Source organism: Ovis canadensis, chromosome X (genome assembly GCF_042477335.2).
Source record: "Ovis canadensis isolate MfBH-ARS-UI-01 breed Bighorn chromosome X, ARS-UI_OviCan_v2, whole genome shotgun sequence".
Taxonomy (NCBI): Eukaryota; Metazoa; Chordata; class Mammalia; order Artiodactyla; family Bovidae; genus Ovis; species Ovis canadensis.
Window position 1 is genome coordinate 130411774 of NC_091727.1, and position 19702 is coordinate 130431475.

Consider the following 19702-nt stretch of genomic DNA (forward strand, 5'->3'; position numbering starts at 1 on the left):
CCTGGAGAGGGATAGGCTACCCACTCCAGTATTCTTGGGCTTCTCTATGACTCAGCTGGTAAAGAATCCACCTGCAATGTGGGAGACCTGGATTCGATCCCTGGGTTGGAAAGATCCCCTGGAGAAGGGAAAGGCTACCCTACCCAGTCCAGTATTCTGGCCTAGAGAATTCCGTGGACTGTATAGTCCATGGGGTTGCAAAGAGTCAGACATGACTGAGTGACTTATACTTTCACTTTTTCACTAACATGTCTAAAAGATGTGACATTGTTGAGCAGACATGAATTACAAGATCAGAAATAACCTATTTGTGCCAGTAATTTTAAGTCTACATTTTTGTTAGGTACTGGATTCTTGAGACCCCTCCACCCCCCAACCTTTGTTAAAGACCAGCTGTATTAGCTGAAGGAGAATTCTTAAATTTGTCATGCTGACACTTTCCCAGTGCTTATCTACTTTTTTTTTTGTCCTTTGAAAAAGATGCTATATTTGTTCTCTCTATAATGGCATTTATGCTATCTAATTTGGAGAATTTGAAAGACATGCACAATTGTTTACTCTTAATATTAGATGAGTGATGTTCTCCCTCTTCAAGAGAAGATTTTTGGTTTTAGCATCTTCTTTCATATCTGGAAATTATAATTGCTTCATAATATATTCATCAAAAGTGTGTTGTGAACAAAGCACCTAAAAGGGACAAAGCCTGAAAATATGTCTATGTTAAGGAGGAACTTCTGGCTTAATTAAACTAACCTTGTTAAATTGTCAGAAAGATAAATGAGGCATATTTTTCAGCTTGTCATAAATTCTTCTGGGGTGAATTTGTGAAATTACCTCATGATAAGATCTCTGTGCCCATGAATAACATCTAGAAATCTCAAAGCTTTTTATATACTGTCCGATATCCTTATGAACTGGAGAGAGGATGCTATGGGAAATGGAATAGCTATTATTCCACAGTTAATAAATTTGGCAGAGCTAGAAATAGCCCAGTTTTCCTTCTAGTGCAATTTTCTAAGTGTTTGTCCCTTGGTACCTACCACTAAACTGGCTACAATTATACACAGGTACATAGAGCACTTCCTTTTGACCTTGCTTTCTAGTAATTCTACCTCGTATATGTCTTTTTAGCCATTCATTCTCCACTCATCCCACCTAGTGGACTTGTAATGTAGTGTGTATCACTTCAGTACCAATAGGATATATGTTTTATTAGAAGTTGTGTACAAGTCTGGTGTGGTTGTCAGTGTAGTATTTGTTCCACCCTTTGCTACCTTCCCAGGGGACAGATACACTAGCAACCTTGGTGTGTTTTTCCATTTCGTCCTTTATCACTGTGTCAACTGGACAGCTTGGTTGAGCAGCAGAATTCAGCCCCACCACCAAATAAAATTTACCTGGTGTGGACTATTATATGACCCACACTGTTTTTGCTTAGATTCCAACCCTGTTCTGTGCCAAAGCCACAAAAGGGCATGTTAGAGCTGTATCCATTTACCTGTGTGCTTTAGAAGCACAGTTTTTGCATATGCCAGGTTTTTCTTGGTGGATAAGACAGCAGTAAAGAATCTGCCTGTAATGCAGGAGACTGGGATTTGATCCCTGGGACAAGAAGATCCCCTGGAGAAGGGAATGTCTACCCACTCTAGTATTCATACCTGGAGAATCCCATGGATATAGGAGCCTGGCAGGATACGGTCCATGGGGTCACAGAGTTGGACACAACTGAGCAACTAATACACAAGGCCAGGTTTTGGATAACTCTAGTATTTGCCATGACAGTCTCATCTTTTAGAAATTCTCAGGATAGGAAGTATGTCTTCCTTTTCCTCAAGGTATTCTACTGCATATACAAGCAAGGACACACAAGATAGGTTGCCTAGTATAGAATTCTGTATTCCTCCACTTAGTTTTAGTGTTTACATTATATATAACTTAGTATATTTGTCACAGCTAATGAACCTTACTATTAACTAAAGTGCATAGTTTGTTCATATTTCCTTATTTTTTATTCAGGGCTCTTTTTCTGTTCCAGAATCCCATCCAAGATACCACATTACATTTAGTTATCATGTCCCTTTGATTCCTTTAGCTATGACAAGGACTTTTAATGGTTTGGTGACCTCGACAATTTGGAGGTGACTTTCACTTTTCACTTTCATGCATTGGAGAAGGAAATGGCAACCCACTCCAGTGTTCTTGCCTGGAGAATCCCAGGGGCGGGGGAGCCTCATGGGCTGCCGTCTCTGGGGTCGCACAGAGTCGGACACAACTCAAGCGACTTAGCAGCAGCAGCAGCAGAGGTCAGATATTTCATAGTCCATGTACTTTGAAATTTACATGTCACTTATGAGTGAGATTAAACGTTTTTCTTTTCACATACTTAAGGACATAGTGGAGAAGGAAATGGCAACCCACTCCAGTATTCTTGCCTGGGAAATCCCACGGAGAGGAGCCTGGCAGGGTACAGTCCATAGTGCAAGAATTTGACACGACTTAGCAACTAAACCACCACCACCAAGGATATATGTATTTCCATTTCTAGAAACTAGGAACCCATTATCTTAACTAGTATGCTCTACCAGTCTCTTGAGTTATCTTAATTATCAATAAAAATATTCATGGGCTTGAATATATGTGGTTGTCTGATTCTCAGGAAGTACAATGTCTTGTAAGCCTCTGTTAGAGACAGAGGTGAACCATTGGTGCTAGTGATGTGGTCACTCTGATCACTCTGGCTAGACTGCAGAGGGTGGACCAGATACTCGACTGGAAGTAGCAAGTAGGCAGGATGTGGGATAAGAAGTCCTTGAAAGCAGAAGCAGGGTTGATAGGGACACGTTCGAAGAAAATTAGAAGAGCCAGGATCTGGTGATACTGGATGAGAGTTAAGAAGTCAAAGGCGACTCCTAGGTTTATGAGCTGGATATTTTGGGTGTTATATTTAACCTATACGAGAAATCCAAGAGAAATACTCGGGCAATTTACAATATATCGCTTACTGAGTACGGGCTTTCGATTTCTAGCTCCGCAAGACTACAATTCCCAGAACACCGCGCTCCACCACAATCCCCTTCGAGTCGGCCGCGCAGAGTTCTGGGACTTGAAGTCCGCGGCCTGTTTTACCCAAGTTAGATCTAGGGGCCTGTGGAAACATGAAGAGGTAAGGGGTTGTCTGAGAACAGACCGCGAAGGGCGCTCTGTTCTACCTTTTGACTTTTCTAATGGCTTTTGTTACTTTGGGTTTGGGGTATGTCACGTTCTGAGGATAGGGTTTTGTGTGAGCGGGAAGACAGAGGAGGAGGGAAAAGGGGAGACGGGCTGGACAGGCCTGTAGGGCGAAGTTCAGGAAGGGCCGCCGCCGCTGCCGGTCCCCGTAGGGATGCCCTCCTGGCACAGGCACCTAGGCAACGGCGCTGGCCCCGGGACAGATGCTGTGGCTCCTTTCTGTTTCAGACCGACCCACTCAGGTAAAAGGGTCTTGATCGATTTATGAAACCAGTCTGTGCCGTAGAAACCTGGGCCAGATCCTGTCCCGCGCGACCTCCTCTCCATCCTCAGAAATGGGCTCAGGGTGGGCGCGTTAATGTGCAGTGTTTGTGTTTATAGCGGATTTTTTCGGGCTCAGAGACCGTTTAGTACTTTCAGACCTGGAAGTAAGCAAGTGATACTTTGTTTCTACAAATTTGGAAGCAAAGTACCAAACCCGTATCCATCTATTGTAAGAAAAGAAAGGCACCGCTGCGAGCAGTTCCCCCTACCGGTTCTGCAGGAAATGGCAGCTTTAACGTGGCTGATCTTTGTTGAAAGCCTGTACTTGCAATCGATGACTGACGGTACACGAAACCTTTTTTAAGGCTCCTTATCAAATTAGTTTTGTATTCATTCTGCAAGTAGAATAATCACTGGAATAAGGTGGTGCATTTAAATTCTTACAGGTATGATGCTCTCCTGCACCGTTAGTTTCTGCATCTTTAAAAAAAAAGTAGTTTCTGATTTTCCCTGCTTCAAAATGCCTTAAAAATTGTTTATAATATCTCTCATACATGCAAAATTATGAATATATACAGGTTAAATAATAATAATAGAGTCGTCATCACTACAATAGAACATTACCAGTATCAGAAGTCTGCTTGTATGCTCCTGAGTGTTTCTCTTCCCTCCCTATCCAGTATTTTGCCTTAATCATTTCTTTGCTTTTTCTTTTTAAATAGTTTTGCCACATATGAATTTATATCTAAACAAAATGTCGCTAGTGTTATTCCATTTTCAACTCTATATAGACACATATTGTATGAATTTTTCTGGCACTATTTTCACTCTACATTTCTTTTTGAAATTTATGTGTGCTGATGTATTTAGCTATGATTTATTCATTTCAAAGCCACTTCAAATTTAGCAAGAACTTTCAGAATTCTAAATAGTAAGGAAATATTAAGATACTTGAAAGGAATTTTTTTTTAAAACCCTGGACCTATGGATCTTTTAAAATTTCCCAAAGTTGTTATAAGTCTTTCTAGAGTATGAGAATTTTCTTTATAATTATGAGAGATACATCTGCTGCTGCTGCTAAATCACTTCAGTCGTGTCCGACTCTGCGACCCCATAGACGGCAGCCCATGAGGCTCTGCCGTCCCTGGGAGTCTCCAGGCAAGAACACTGGAGTGGGTTGCCATTTCCTTCTCTAGTGCATGAAAGTAAAAAGTGAAAGTGAAGTCGCTCAGTCGTGTCTGACTCTTAGCAACCCCATGGACTGCAGCCTACCAGGCTTCTCCATCCATGGGATTTTCCAGGCAAGGGTACTGGAGTGGGATGCCATTGCCTTCTCTAATACATCTTCTAGGTCTCATCATAACCCCAATAGTAAAGGGCTAAGAAAGGTATTTAGTATTTATTTTCCTCATCGAGCTAACTCACTTAGCTTTTTTTCTTTTAAAATCTGTTCTTGCACACTTAAATGGTCCTGCTATTTCTTTATGCTCAGAGTTCTTCATTATTTAGCATTACCTAGATATCCACACAGTAGTGCTTAAGCTATAAAATGTTATGATCCCCTTCACCTTTGCTTCTATACTCTCTCTTTTGGGGATCTCCTCTCTCACAGCTCCACATCCTGACAATACAGATGACTCAAGATTTCCATGTGCAGCCTCAGACTCTAATCTATACAACACTTCTTCTCTCTCTCACTTTCCTTCTAGCCAATATCACCTTCTGTCACCTCAGGCTCAGTATGTCTTTGAAGCATTCCTGATACTTCATACTGGTATTTCAATTGTAATAGTTAGTTGACTCAACATGGCTAAAAGAAGAATGACTTCCCTTTCCCAAACCATTTACTCCATCTGGAACTTCCTCTTTAGTTCATTGGTCCCATCGCTCAGTTACACAGCTTGAAATTTGGGGTTGTTTTTTATTTCTTCCTTACCCCTATGTTCAAAAGGCCTTTCTCATTTAAGTCTTCTTTTCTATTGTCACTATTAGCACACCACTTTGAACTTTCATCATCTCACGTTTGATAAATTATATACTTTCCTAACTAGTTCTTCTGGTTTTGTTCTTACTAATCCATAAGGCTTATTATAACCACGTTCATTTTCCTAAACCATCGCTTATACCATGTCACTTAACTGCCTAATAAATTGCCTTCTAATACCTGTACATTAAGTTTGAGACCTCTTAGTTGGTGTATCTAAGGCCATTGACAGTCTAACTATCCTTCCAACATGATCTCCCAAGGTTGCCATACATGAATGCCAGATAAATGTCTTATTATCCCCCAGAACATACTTCTGTCTCTTCATGCTCTCTCTCCCTGTTCTTTCCTTCATCACACAGTCTTTCAAATGCCAGTGTAAGAATTACCTTTCCAAAGTTTTCATTTACTACCTTGCCTCCCAGTTATTTCTTCTGTGAACTCCTACTGATTTGGCATATGCTTCTTTATATCGTTCTTCTCTTCTTTCTTTCTTTCTCTCTTCTTCTCTCTGTCACTCTCTCCCTGTGCTTTTCATTCTCCCTCCCTCCCTCTCTCCTGCTCTGCCCTCACCCCCAGGCACCTGCATACAACACATCCATATCTATTACTTTTCCCTAAATAAATTGCAGGCTTCTTAATGAGAGGGACTGTGTCTTGCATATCTTTGACTCCATCAGTACCCAGCAGAGTGCATTCATTGTGTATAAACAGGTACTTAGTTAATGTTTGTGGAATGAGTGATAAAGGGCAACAAATAGAGAAGTATCTTTGAACAAATGGGATCACTAATGGTAGATAATATAGCTAAAGAATATATTTTGAGATTCAGTGTCTCTTCTACTTTCCATATATATCCTTGTATCTATTCCAGGGTAAATAGCTGTGTCAAGAGTGATGAGCATGTCCTGGAGGAGTTGGAAACAGAAGGGGAGAGGCAGCTGAAAAGCCTCCTTCAGCATCAACTGGATACCTCTGTCTCCATTGAGGAGTAGGTATTGATTTTGCAAAAAGAGTATAATAGACCCTCAGCTCCAGGTGACAGATACCTCTTCAAGTCTGGGTGGAAGACTCCTCTCTTACCCCTCTTTCCTTGGCAGATTTCTACTGATTAGTCAGGGTTTTACTTCTGTGTCTCTTCTAGGAAGTCTTCCATATCCCACTCTGTCTGGGCTGAGTACCATTCCTGTGTCTTCCTTTAACATTCATAGTACTTCTCATCCAGTAACGTTATTGCCTGCTTACTTGCCTCTCTTCTACAGTTCCTTGCACAAAGCAGAAACTGTTGTCTTTTTTACTGTTAAATCCGCAGTACCTGGCACAGTGTCTGATGCATAGTAAGTGCTCAGTAAATATTTGGTTCAGTCATTTGTTAGTCCTGGACTACTGGTGGAATTCCATGTCATTGTAGTAGTGCTTTAACCTAGAAATAGGATGTAAGAGAGAAATTGCCCCTGAGTTTCACTGTGCCTTATAATGGCAAGCCCCATTTCTGTGCATTGTGGTAACTTCAAGATGTTCTTACTCTCTTCCTGCTTGTTTTGCAGATGTGTATCTAAGAAAGAGAGCTTTGCTCCTGGTACTATGTATAAGCCCTTTGGGAAGGAAGCAGCTGGGACTATGACTTTGTCCCAGTTCCAGACATTGCATGAGAAGGACCAGGAGACTGCTTCTCTCAGGGAACTGGGGCTTAATGAAACAGAAATCTTGATTTGGAAGAGCCATGTTTCAGGTGAAAAGGTGAGTGGGGCAATTTTTTTTCTAGAGAATAAAAAGGGCAATTTCTTCATTTGATATTGAGAACCTTTTCATTTTGAGTTATCAAAACACTGAGCTTGTATCTAAATCTTCTTTGGTTTTTAAGGTAAGGACCTTGGTAAAAGAGACGCTGCTCCTTGACTTTTTTTTTTAACAAATGGGATTTTATTTTTTAATTTTATTTATTTTTGGCTGTACTATGTGGCTTATGGGATCTTACTTCCACAATCAGGGATTGAACCTGTACCCTCAGTAGTTAGTAGTAATTAGCACAGAGTCCTAACCACTGGACAACCAGGGAATTCCCGCTCCTTGACTTCCTTGCTGACATATCTGTAAAAGACCATTTTGGGGCCCTGATCATTTTCTTTCTTGTTTAAGGTATCAGATTGTCACTTTCAGGGTGTGTTCTCTGTGATATATGCCATCTCATTTCTCCTGTTTCAGAGAGCGAGACTTAGGGCAACCCCTGAAGCAATACAGAACCGTCTTCAAGATATTGAGGAAAGGATCTCAGAGCGTCAGCGCATCCTTTGCCTGCCACAGAGATTTGCAAAGAGCAAACAGCTGACCCGGCGAGAAATGGAAATAGAAAATTCTTTATTTCAGGGAGCTGATCGTCACTCTTTCCTCAAGGCTCTTTATCACCAAGGTATGTGATCACCACTGACTTGATACACTCTTTCACTGGCAGAAAGATTTAACATCAGGGCCTTAACTATGAAGAGTTAGTGGAGGGAGTGGGGGAAAGATGAACTATTGCTACTCTTGAGGAAGGTATATATAGTCCCATGAGAAAGACAAATATGTACCTAGTTAGTTACAGTACACCCTGGAAATTGCTATTGTAGAGATGTAAACAAAATGCTGAGGGGACCTAAGACATAGAGCATCTAAGTCTAGTTGGGGGAGTCAGGAGTTTACATTTGTACTTGTACCAAGTCTTGATGGATCAACAGGCATTTGTCAGCAAATAGTAGGAAGAGAACGTTGTGGATAGTAGGTGAGTAGGAACAAGATTGTGAAAGAACCTGGTGTGTCTAGGGAACAGTGAAAAGTTCATTGTGGCAGGATGTGTAGGACATGGTGAGGACTGGCAGAAGATGACACTGAAAAGGTAGGTGAGGCTAGATTGTGAAGGGTCCTGAGGTGGAACTATAAATTAGCACAAAATATACAGATAAATGTGTGTCTTAGCCAGAAAGAGTGGATTTAACAGAGAAGTTTTGCTAGGCACTGTGGAAGGTATGCAGAAGTTTAAGAAATGACTTCTTGACTTTGTGCCAGTTGGAATCTAGTTGGAGAAAGTGCACAGCATTTAGTAACAAGGCTAGATACAGTTGTTAAGTGCTGTAGGAGTTCAGAGAAGGGAAAGGTCACCGTGCATTGATGTGACTAAATATGGCCTCTCAGAGGAGATAAGATTTAAATGTTCTTTTAATACTACCAAGTCTTCAGGAAGGAGAGGGAGGGGCATTTCACTTGTAGCAGATGTCATGAGCAAAGTCACGTTTGGAGGTATTGTGAGAGACAAAGTTAAAAAGATGGCTAAAATTTTTGAACTTTATTTGGCAAGTATAGATCTACATGGAGTTAGTTATTCAGTTAGTCATTTTGGGTATAGTTAAGGTCTTTGAACCAGGAGTAACATGATAAAAGCAGTATCTGAACTTGATGAATCTGGTGGCCAGTAAATCAAATACACAAGTGGGAGAACTGGAAGCAGGGAAAACAATTTAGGAGTAATCGCAGTCATTTCTTCAGGAAGAGCTGCACTAGGATGATGGCAAAGAAATTGGAAAGAGAAGTAGGTATGGTTATAAGAGACATTACAAAAGAACAATTGGTAAATCTTGTTGACTGAGAACGAAGATTAGTGGAGAGGCCTGTGTCAAAGATATCCCAGGTGTTTCAAGGCTGTGTGACTTAACAGTTGGCAAAATTAAGAAAGCCTTTATGGGGAAATTTTGAGGAAAGATGATGAGTTTGATTTTAAACATGTTAAATTTTTGAGACTGCAGGATCATCCAGTGCAGATATTGAGGAGGCTGTTGGAAATGTAGCAGTGAAATTCCAGGGAGAGGGCAGAACTAGATCCATAGAATCAGGACTCCTCTATGCTTAGACAATAAAGTCAATAGAATGAATGAATGGTTTGTTAGAGATAGAGAGACCATAGACATGGAAGAACAGTGGTGAAGGAAGGAATGAAGAAACAGCTTTTGTGGAGAGACATTATAGCTTGCTGATCAAGAACATGGGCTGTGGAGACAGACTGCTGGGAACATCCTGGCTCCCCCACTTACTATCTAAAGATGTGGGGCAAGTTACCATACTGTGCTTGATTTCCTTCAAGAGAATATTAATAGTAGCTGTATTGTAGGGTTGTTAGGATTAAGAGAGGTAATACATGTAAATCACTTAAAGCAGTACCTGGTATTTGGGGTGGGTGGGTAGTGTATGAATCTGTTCTGTTTCCTATCTTTGAAACTCCTTGCTTTACACCTTCACAGCATACCACAAAAAGACAAGTGCAGACAAGTACATGACCTCAATGAAGAGGAAGATAAAATTAGGCACAAAAGGCAAGTCGAGAGTTTTCTTACAGTGTTAGATTTAGGAATGTAACCTAGGGTCCCAGACTTCTAAGTTGAGTTCTTATTTAATTTCATATTCAGTATATGAAAATGTTTATAGGACATGATCCACAGGGAGCATATTATCCTGATACAGAATATTAAAGAGAGGAGTTAGAAGTTTAAAGCTTTAACATTTAGTGTTGTTGATTTTTTTCTCTATACCTTTTAAGTTATTGTACCAGACATAAAATGACCTTAATGTCTTTTTGATCCTATTTCATAATCCTGAATATTTTTAATCAGTAAAGTATAACTATTGATGATGATATAGTAGCTAATATTTTATTTTTGAAATGAACTTACAATAAAATTGCCTGTTTATTTGGGGGGGGAGGTGTGTATACAATTCTGTGAATTGTAAATCATGTTAATCACATAGATTCATGTAACCACTACCACAATCAGGATAGAGAACAGCTCCATCACCCTCAAACTCCTTCATACTATCCATTGAAGTCACTCCCAATTCCACTCATAATCTCTGGCAGTCAATCACTGATCTATTCTCCATCACTGTGATTTTGTCTTTTAGAGAATGTCGTACAAATAGAATCATACGAAATGTAATCTTTTGAGAGTGACTTCTTTCATGCAGTGTAGTGCTTTTGAGATTCATCTAAGTTGTGTGTATCAGTAGTTCATTTTTCCTGAGTAGCATTCCATTGTATGAATGTTCCAAAGTTTGTCTATCCACTCACCCATCAAGTGCATTTGGGCTGTTTCCAGGTTATGGTGATTATGAATAATACTGATATGAATATTCTTGTACAGGCTTTTGTGTGAACATAAAATTTTTATTTCTCTAAGGTAAATATCTAGGAGTGGGATTACTGGGTCATATGGTAAGTGTTTGTTTAACTTTATAAGAAACTGCCAAACCATTTTCAAGAGTGGCTGAACCATTTTGCATTTTCACCAGCAATGTATGAGAGTTCCAATTGCTCTACATCTTTGTCAGCATTTGGTATTGTTAGTATTTATTTTAGTTATTCTAATAGTTGTGAAGTGGTATCTCATTGTAGTTTTAATTTGCATTTCCTTAATGGCTAATGATATTAAACATCTTTTCATATGCTTATGTGCCATCCTTATATCCTGTTTGCTGAAGTGTCTGTTCAAATCTTTTGCTGTTTTTCATTTAGTTGTTTATTTTTTCCTGTTGACTTTTGAGAGTTCTTTATATAGTCAAAACACAATTCTCTGTTGGATATATGATTTACAGATATTTTATCCCAGTGTGCAGCTTGTCTTTTCATTCTCTTAACAGTGTCTTCTACAGAGCAAACTTTCTTTTATTGTGGTAAAATATACCTAACATAAAATGGACCATTCTAACTATTTTTTAAGTGTACAGTTCTGTGGCATTAAGTATATTCACATTGTTCTGCAGCCATCATCGCCATCCATCTCCAGAACTTATTCATCTTCCCAAACTGAAACTCTGTACCCATTAAACACTAACTCCCCATTCTCCCCTTGCCTTATCTTCTGCCAGCCACCATTCTGCTCTCTCTATGAATTTGAATATTCTAGGTACCTCATGTAAACAGAATCATACAGTTTTTGTCTTTTTGTGTCTGGCTTATTTCACTTAGCATCCATATTACAGCATGTATCAGAATTTCCTCCCTTATATTTTATTGTATGTATCTACTACATTTTGTTAATCTATTCATCTGTCAGTGGGCACTTATGTAATTTCTGTCTTTTGGCTATTGTGAATAATGCTGCTGTGAACCTGGATGTACAACAGTCTGTTCCAGTCCCTGCTTTCATTCTTTTGAATATGTTAAGTGGAATTGCTGGATTATATGGTAATTCTATGTTTAATCTTTTGAGAAACCACCATACTGTTTGCCATAGAGACTATACTGTTTTAAATTCATACCAGCAATGTACAAGGATGTCTTTTGCCCGTTTTTAAATGGGTTGTTTGTTGTTAAGTTGCAGGGGTTCTTTATGTATTCTGGATATTACTCCCTTTTCAGATATATGATTTGCAAATATTTTCTCCTATTCTATGGGTTGCCTTCTTATTCTGTCAATAGTATCCTTTGATGCACAAAAGTTTTTATTTTTGATAAAGTCCAGTTTGTCTATTTTTTTGTTCCCTGTGCTTTTGGTGTTATATCCAGTAAATCTTGCCAAGTCTAATGTCATAAACTGTTTTTCTGATGTTATCTTCAAAAGTTTTATAGTTTTGGCTCTTATGTTTAGGTCTTTGATCCATTTTGAGTTAACTTCATATATAAAGGGTCCAACTTCATTTTTTGCATGTTTGATATCCAGCTTTTCCAGTACTACTTGTTGAAATGACTGCCTTTCCTCATTGAATGGTCTTGGCACACTCTCTGAAAATCATTTAAGTGTAAATGAAAGAGTATATTTCCAGACTCCATTCTATTCCATTGGTATATATGTCTGTCTTTATGTTAGTACCACACTTTTTAAACTACTATAGATTTATAGTAAACTTTGAAATCAGAAAGTATGAGACCTCCAACTTTGCTCTTCTTTTTCACAATTGTTTTTATTGTTTGAGTCCCTTGAGATTCCATACGAATTTTAGGATAGATTTTTCAATTTCCTTTTTTTCTGCCATGCCACATGGTTTGTGGGATCTTAGTTCCCTTACCAGGGATCAAACCCAGGCCCACAGCAGGGAAAGCACCAAGTCTTTAACCACTGGACTGCCAGGGGATTCCCAGATTTTTCTATTTCTGCAAAAAACATCATTGAGATTTTGATAGTATTGCTTTGAGTTTGTATATCACTTTGGGTGGTACTGACAACAATACTTAATCTTCAGTCCATGAGCACAGAATGTCTTTGTATTTATTCATGTCTTTCAGCAAAATTTCGTAGTTTTCAGTATGCAAATTTTTTGCTTCAGAGCAAATATTTTAAATTTTGATGCAATCCAGTTTATCAATTTTTTCTTTTATGGATTGTGCTTTTTTATGTCTAAAAACACTAGATTTTATGAAAAAGGGTTTATTCCTTTATTTTCTTCTAACAGTTTTATAATTGTATATCTTACATTTAAGTCTATGATCCACTTTGACTTAATGTTTATATAAGGTGTGAGGTTTATGTTAAGGTTCACTTTTTTGCTTGTGAATATCAGATTATCCAGTACTAATTGTTGAAAAGAGTGTTCTTTCTCCATTTACTTGTCTTTGCATTTTTGTCAGAAATCTATTGGCCATTATTTGTCTTAATAATTAACATCATAGTTAATGGTGAAAGATTGAAATTGTCCTTCCAATACCAAGAATAAGACAAGGATGTCCACTCTCGCCACTTCTGTTTACAGTGAAATGAAATTAGAAGCCAATAATAGATGGACATTTTACAAATATGTGGAAATTATTTAACGCTCTACCAAATAACCAAGGATCAAAAATAAGTTGCAAGGGACATTAGAAAATACTTTGAGATGAATGAAAACAAAATATACAAAAACTTCAGGAATGCAGTAGAAGAGGTACTCAAGGGGCTATTTAAAGCTGTAAATGCCTATATTAATAAAGAGGAAAAACCTCAAATTTATAACCTAAATTTCCACCTCAAGAAACTACAAAAATTTGTCCAAACTGACTGGATATATGATACCAAGAGTAAATGGTAAACTATAGACTTGGAGTAATTATGATGTGTCAGTGTAGGCTCATCAGTTGTAACAAATGTCCCACTCTGGTGGGAGGTAATGAGGGAGACTAAGCATGTGTGGGATCAGGGGAATAGGTGGGAAATCTCTAACTTCCCCTCAATTTTGCTGTGAAGCTACAGCTACTCTAAAAAAATTGAAGTTTAATGAAAAAAGCTACAAAAAGAAGGCAAATAAACCCATATCTAACTTAAGGAGCGAAAGAAAGATTAGAGCAAAAATAAATGAAAAATGAATAAAAAATAGAGAAAATCAAGAAAACGAAAAGTTGGCTCAATGGAAAAGGCAATAGAATTCACAGTCCTTTACCTAAACTTACCAAGGAAAAAAGGGAGACTCAAATTTCTTGTATTCTGCTTTACTTTCTTTTTTGCATCGAGTATCTTTTTCTATCCTTTTACTTTCAACTTTTTAAAAAACCAAAGTGTCTCTTGTAGTCAGCAAATAGTTATTTAGATCATGTTTTTTTTTAAATCCCTGCTTCCAATTATGTAGAGTGTTAATTTATATTTAATGCATTTAAGTGGAGTCTGTTGATAAGGTAGGTTCTACATCTGCCATTCTGCTATTTATTTTTGATATGTCTGTATCTTTTCATTCCTCTATTACTCCATTTATTCCTTCATGTTAAATAAGCTTTTACACTGTGTCATCTTAATTAACTTGTTGCTTCTTTTACTATTTTTGTTACTCTTTTAGTAATTTGCCCTGGGGATTATAATTAACACCTTAGCTTGAATAATTTTGTTTGTATTATTGCCAACTTAATTTCAATAATGTTCAAAAACTTCATTCTCATTTACTTCTGTTCTGTCCTTTCTCCTTTGTACTAATTGTCATACAAATGACACCTTTCTAGATTTTAAGCCTACCAACAGCGTTTTATAATTATTGCTTTATGCGGTTATCTTTTAATCTTTTAAGTCAGATGGAACAACAACAACAAAAAAGAGTACAGGGATAAAAACGTTTATACTGTCTTTAATGTTTACCTATGTAGTCAACTTTACTAATGTCCTTTCTTTGGGTAAATTTGAGTTACTATTTAGTGTCCATTTATTTCAGTCTAAAAGACTCCCTGTAGTTTTTCTTATAGGACAGATCATCTTGTAGTGAACTCTGTTTATCTTGGGATGTTTTAATTTCTCCTTTAGTGTTACATTATAGTTTTTTGCTGGACATTGAATTTTTGTTTGGCAATCTTCTTCTTTTAGCAGATCAAATGTATCATCTCAACTGCCTTTTGGCCCCTTCTAATCTCTATTGAGAAGTCAACTATTAATCTCAGGACCCCTTGTCCATGGTGAACTTCTTCTTACTGCTTTCAAGATCTGTTCTTCATCTTCTACTTTTGACAGTTTGACTTGTCTAAGTGTCTCTTTGGACAGACTCCACATAGGTATCTTCGAATTCATCCTACTTGGAGTCTGTTGAAGTTCCATGATGAATGGATTAGTGTTTTTCATCAATTTGGGAAAGCTTTTGACCATTAACTCTGCAAATATTCTTTCTGTTTCTTCTTCTTCTGAGAGTCCATTATGCATGTGTTGGTATGCTTGCTTGTCTCCCATAGGTTCCCAAGGCTCTGTTGTCTTTCTTTCTGCTCCTCAAATTTAGTAAGCTTCCTCAGATTATGTAGTTGACATATCTTCAGGTGTGATGATTCTGCTGTCAATTCACATCCCCTGTTGAGCCCCTCTAGTGTATTTTTCATCTCAGTTATACTGCTTGAAAATTTCTATTTGATTCCTTATTATAATTTCTATCTTTATTTTTATTCTCTATTTGGTGAGATATTCTGAAACATTCTTTAGTTCTTTATACATGGTTTCCTTTGTTTGAATAACTTATAATAATGATTTAAAGTTTTTTTTGTTTTTTTTTTTCTGAGAAGCCCAGTGTGCTTTCTCAGGAGAGTTTCTATCAACTGTTTCTTTTTTCCTGTGTATGGATCATACTTTCTTGGTTTTAAGGCGGGGGGTGTTTTGTTTTGTTTTGGTTTTTTTCAATGCCTTTGTCATCTCAGGCTGCTATAACAAAGTACCAAACTGGGTGACCTATAAACAACAGAGATGTATTTCTCACAGTTCTAGAGGCTGGAAATCTAGGATCAAGGTTCCATTATGGTCTAGTTCCAATAAGAACCCTCTTATGGGTTTCAGACTGCTGAATTCTTACTGGATCCTCACCTGGTAGAGAGCAGAGAGAGGAAGCAAGCTCTCTGATGACTCTTACAAGGGCATTAATCCCATACATGAGGGTTCCACTCTTAGGACCTTATCTAATCCTAATTACTACTAAGCATCCCCACTTCCTGTTGCTATCATATTGAAGGGTGGGGATTCAACATATGAATTCGAGGGGGCACAAATATTCAGTCCCTTACAGTCTTATAATTTTATTGTTGAAAATTAGACATTTAAAATAATATTATGTGACAACTCTGAAAAGCCAATCAACCCCTCCCCATCCGGGGTTTGTTGGTTGCTATTTGTTTGTTTAGTGATGTTCCTGGACCAATTCTGTCAATTTTTAATTCTTTGTCATGTAAAGTCACTGAAGTCTGTGTCCAGTTAGCATAGTGAGCCACTAATGATTGGAGAGAGTTTTTCTTAAATGTCTTAAACCAAAAAGCATATGGGCCTTTATCAAGGAGCTCTGTGTGGGTGTGTTAAGTTACTCTTTCTGTGCTCAGGGAAGCAGTTTGCAACTCTGTCTTAGACTTCACTTCCTGCTTATGCTGAGCCTCAAGATCAGTTAGAAGTGAGAGATTAGTGACTTCTGAGGCCCTCACTTTCCTTGGCATACACTTACACATTGCACATATATCTCGTTGTGACTTTGATTTGCATTTCCCTGATGATTAATGATGGTGAGCACCTTTTCATGTACCTATACAAATGTTGGCCATTTGTATATCTGCTGTGGAGAAATGTCTATTCAAATACTTTGTCCGTTTTTTAATCAGGTTTTATTTTTATGTCATTGAGTTGTAGGTATTTCCTATACGTTTTGGATATTAACCCCTTAACAAATATGTAGTTTGCAAATACAGTTGACTCTTGAACAACATAGGGGCTGGGGGCACTGACACTCCAAGCAATCAAAAATCCATGTATAACTTTATAATCAGTATTCTGTATCCATGGTTTCACATCTATAGATTAAATCAACCACAAATTTTGTAGTACTGTAGTGTATATTTACTGCAAAAAGAAAATCTGCATTAAGTGGACCTGTACAGTTCAAACTGGTGGTGTTCAAGGGTCTACTGTATATTCTCCCATTCTATAAGTTTCCTTTTTACTCTATTCTTTCTTTTGCTGTGATAAAGCTTTTTAGTTTGATGTAGTCCCACTTCTCTATTTTTGCTTTCATTACCTGTGTTTTAGAGGTTATATTGCCAACACTAATGTCAAGAGGGTTTCTCCCTATGTTTTCAATAGGAGTTTTAGAATTCAGGTCTTATGTTTAAGTCTTTAATCCATTTTGAATTGAGTTTTGTGATGGTAAGGGTACAGTTTCACTTTTTTTGCATGTAGATATAGACTTCCCTGGTGGCTCAGATGGTTAAGTGTCTGTCTACAATGTGGGAGACCCAGGTTTGATCCCTGGGTCAGGAAGATCCGCTGGAGAAGGAAATGGCAATCCACTCCAGTACTATTGCCTGGAAAATCCCATGGACAGAGGAGCCTGGTAGGCTACAGTCCATTGGTCACAAGAGTCAGACACAACTGAGTGACTTCACTTTCACTTTCATATACTTTTCCCAGCACCATTTGTTGAAGAGACTATCCTCCCTGATTGTGTTTTCTTGGCACCCTTGTCAAAGATCAGTTGACTATACATGTGTAGTTTATTTCTGGGCTCTCTATTCTTTTCCACTGGTTCACATATCTGTCTTTAAGCCACTAACATATTGTTTCAGTTGCTATAGCTTTGTAATCTATTTTGAAATCAGTGTGATCCTTATTCCCTATGTTTCCTTTTAAGTTTTGTTTGTTTGTCAGCCTTCTCTTAGCTCTAGCTGGTAATGCCACTCAAGTACCTGCAGGGTTAAATAAGCTCCACTGATTGCTCTTGACATGATCTAGGTATGAACCAAGTCAAAGACAAACCCTCAGAATATAGCTTTTCAGTTCAATTCAGTCGCTCAGTCATGTTCAGCTCTTTACGACCGCATGGACTGCAGCACACCAGGCTTCCCTGTCCATCACCAACTCCCAGAGCTTGCTCAAATTCATGTCCATCGAGTCGGTGATGCTATCCAACCATCTCATCCTCTGTCGTCCCCTTTTCCTCCTGCCTTCAAACTCTCCCAGCATCAGGGTCTTTTCCAGTGAGTTAGTTCTTCACATCAGGTGGCCAAAGTACTGGAGCTTCAGCTTTAGCAGCAGTCCTTCCAATGAATATTCAGGACTGATTTCCTTTAGGATTGACTGGTTTGATCTCTTTGCAATCCGAGGGACTCTCAAGAGTCTTCTCCAACACCACAGTTCAAAGGCATCAGTTCTTGGTGCTCAGCTTTCTTTATAGTCTAATTCTCACGTCTGTACATGACTATTGGAAAAACCATAGCTTTGACTAGATGGACCTTTGTTGGCAAAGTAATGTCTCTGTTTTTCAATATGCTGTCTAGTTTTGTCATAGCTTTTCTTCCAAGGAGTAAGCGTCTTAATTTCATGGCTGCAATCACCATCTGCAGTGATTTTGGAGCCCAAAAAAGTAAAGTCTCTCACTGTTTCCATGGTTTCCCCATCTATTTGTCCTGAAGTGATGGGACCAGATGCCATGATCTTAGTTTTTTGAATGTTGAGTTTCAAGCCAGCTTTTTCACTCTCTTCTTTCACTTTCATCAAGAGGCTCCTCAGTTCCTCTTCACTTTCTGCCATAAGGATAATGTCATCTGCATATCTGAAGTTATTGATATTTCTCCTGGAAATCCTGATTCCAGCTTGTGATTCATCCAGCCTGGCATTTCTCCTGATGTACTCTGCATAAGAAGTTAAATAAGCAGGGTGATAATATACAGCCTTGATGTACTCCTTTGCCAATTTGGAACCAGTCTGTTGTTCCATGTCCAGTTCTAACTGTTGCTTCTTGACCTGCATACAGATTTCTCAGAAGGCAGGTAAGGTGGTCTGGTATTCCTCTCTTTAAGAATTTTCCACAGTTTATTGTGATCCACACAGTCAAAGGCCTTGATGTAGTCAATAAAGCAGAAGTAGAAGAAAGTCAAATAGTGATGTTTCTCTGAGGATGGAAGCTCTGGAACTGCTCTGCTTCCTTCAATGTAAGTTAGGCTAATGCTTTTCACAACTATCATAGTAGCTGCTGAAAAACTGGAGAGAGGGAAATGGGATTATGGAAAGTTAAAATACAACAAATCTTACTGTTCTTACTGCAAATCAGCTGTTTTTCTTGAATACTGTTCCTCGTATTGTCATAAGCCTTTATTTAATTTCCAGACTTACCAAAAGTTTTATTTTGACTTTTCCCAGTGTTCTTTTTGCTTTTATGGAGCAGCAGATTTTCAGAGGTCTTTACTCCAACATTCCAGAATTACTTTCCATTTTACTTTTATCCTATTTATATTATATTTGAAAGTGAGTTTCATATTTTGAAAAAAAAAAAACAAGTTTCTTATAGAATGTAATTGGATCCTTTTTTTCACTTCTTTATTGAGTTATAACTATTGAATGGTTCATAGTAAATTTACAGAATTGTTCAACCATCACTACAATTGAATTTTAGAACATTTTCATCACCCCAGAGATTGTTCTCAGTTACTATTTTTACTCCCAACCCAGAGAGCCACTAATCTACTGCCTATCCGTATGGATTTGCCTATTCCAGACATTTCCTATAAATGGAATCACATAATATAATCATATCATATAATATATGGCCTTCTTTAACTTAACACAGTGTTTTAATTATTTCTAGAACTAGTATTTTTCCCAGTACTGAGGGATTTCCCAGTTCTGAAGGACTTTGTGTGCAAGCCAAGGACATCATCAACAGTCAACCAAGCAATTAACTCCATTGTAGCCTTCACTCCCTGCTTGCACAGAAACTCAGTATTAGTCAGTGGTGAGAGCTCAGGGATTTTTCAGGTCTTTCCTGAGTACACACAAAGCTCTGGCCATGTGGACAGCT

At 38.1% G+C, this 19702-nt stretch overlaps 1 protein-coding gene across 5 annotated transcripts in view; it reads left to right on the top strand.

Moving 5' to 3' along the window:
* The first annotated feature begins 3099 nt into the window (after positions 1–3099).
* RBM41 (RNA binding motif protein 41) overlaps positions 3100–19702 on the top strand; it is a 75616-nt gene continuing 59013 nt past the window's right edge. For 3 of the 5 annotated variants that reach the window (XM_070292160.1, XM_070292161.1, XM_070292162.1), the window contains exons 1-5: positions 3100–3163; positions 6351–6467; positions 7024–7216; positions 7682–7886; positions 9748–9819. In XM_070292160.1, the coding sequence (XP_070148261.1) occupies positions 3156–3163; positions 6351–6467; positions 7024–7216; positions 7682–7886; positions 9748–9819 (595 nt within the window). In that variant the 5' untranslated portion in view covers positions 3100–3155. The remainder of the gene's footprint in view (positions 3164–6350; positions 6468–7023; positions 7217–7681; positions 7887–9747; positions 9820–19702) is intronic. The other 2 variants (XM_070292164.1, XM_070292163.1) reach the window with 1 other exon arrangement.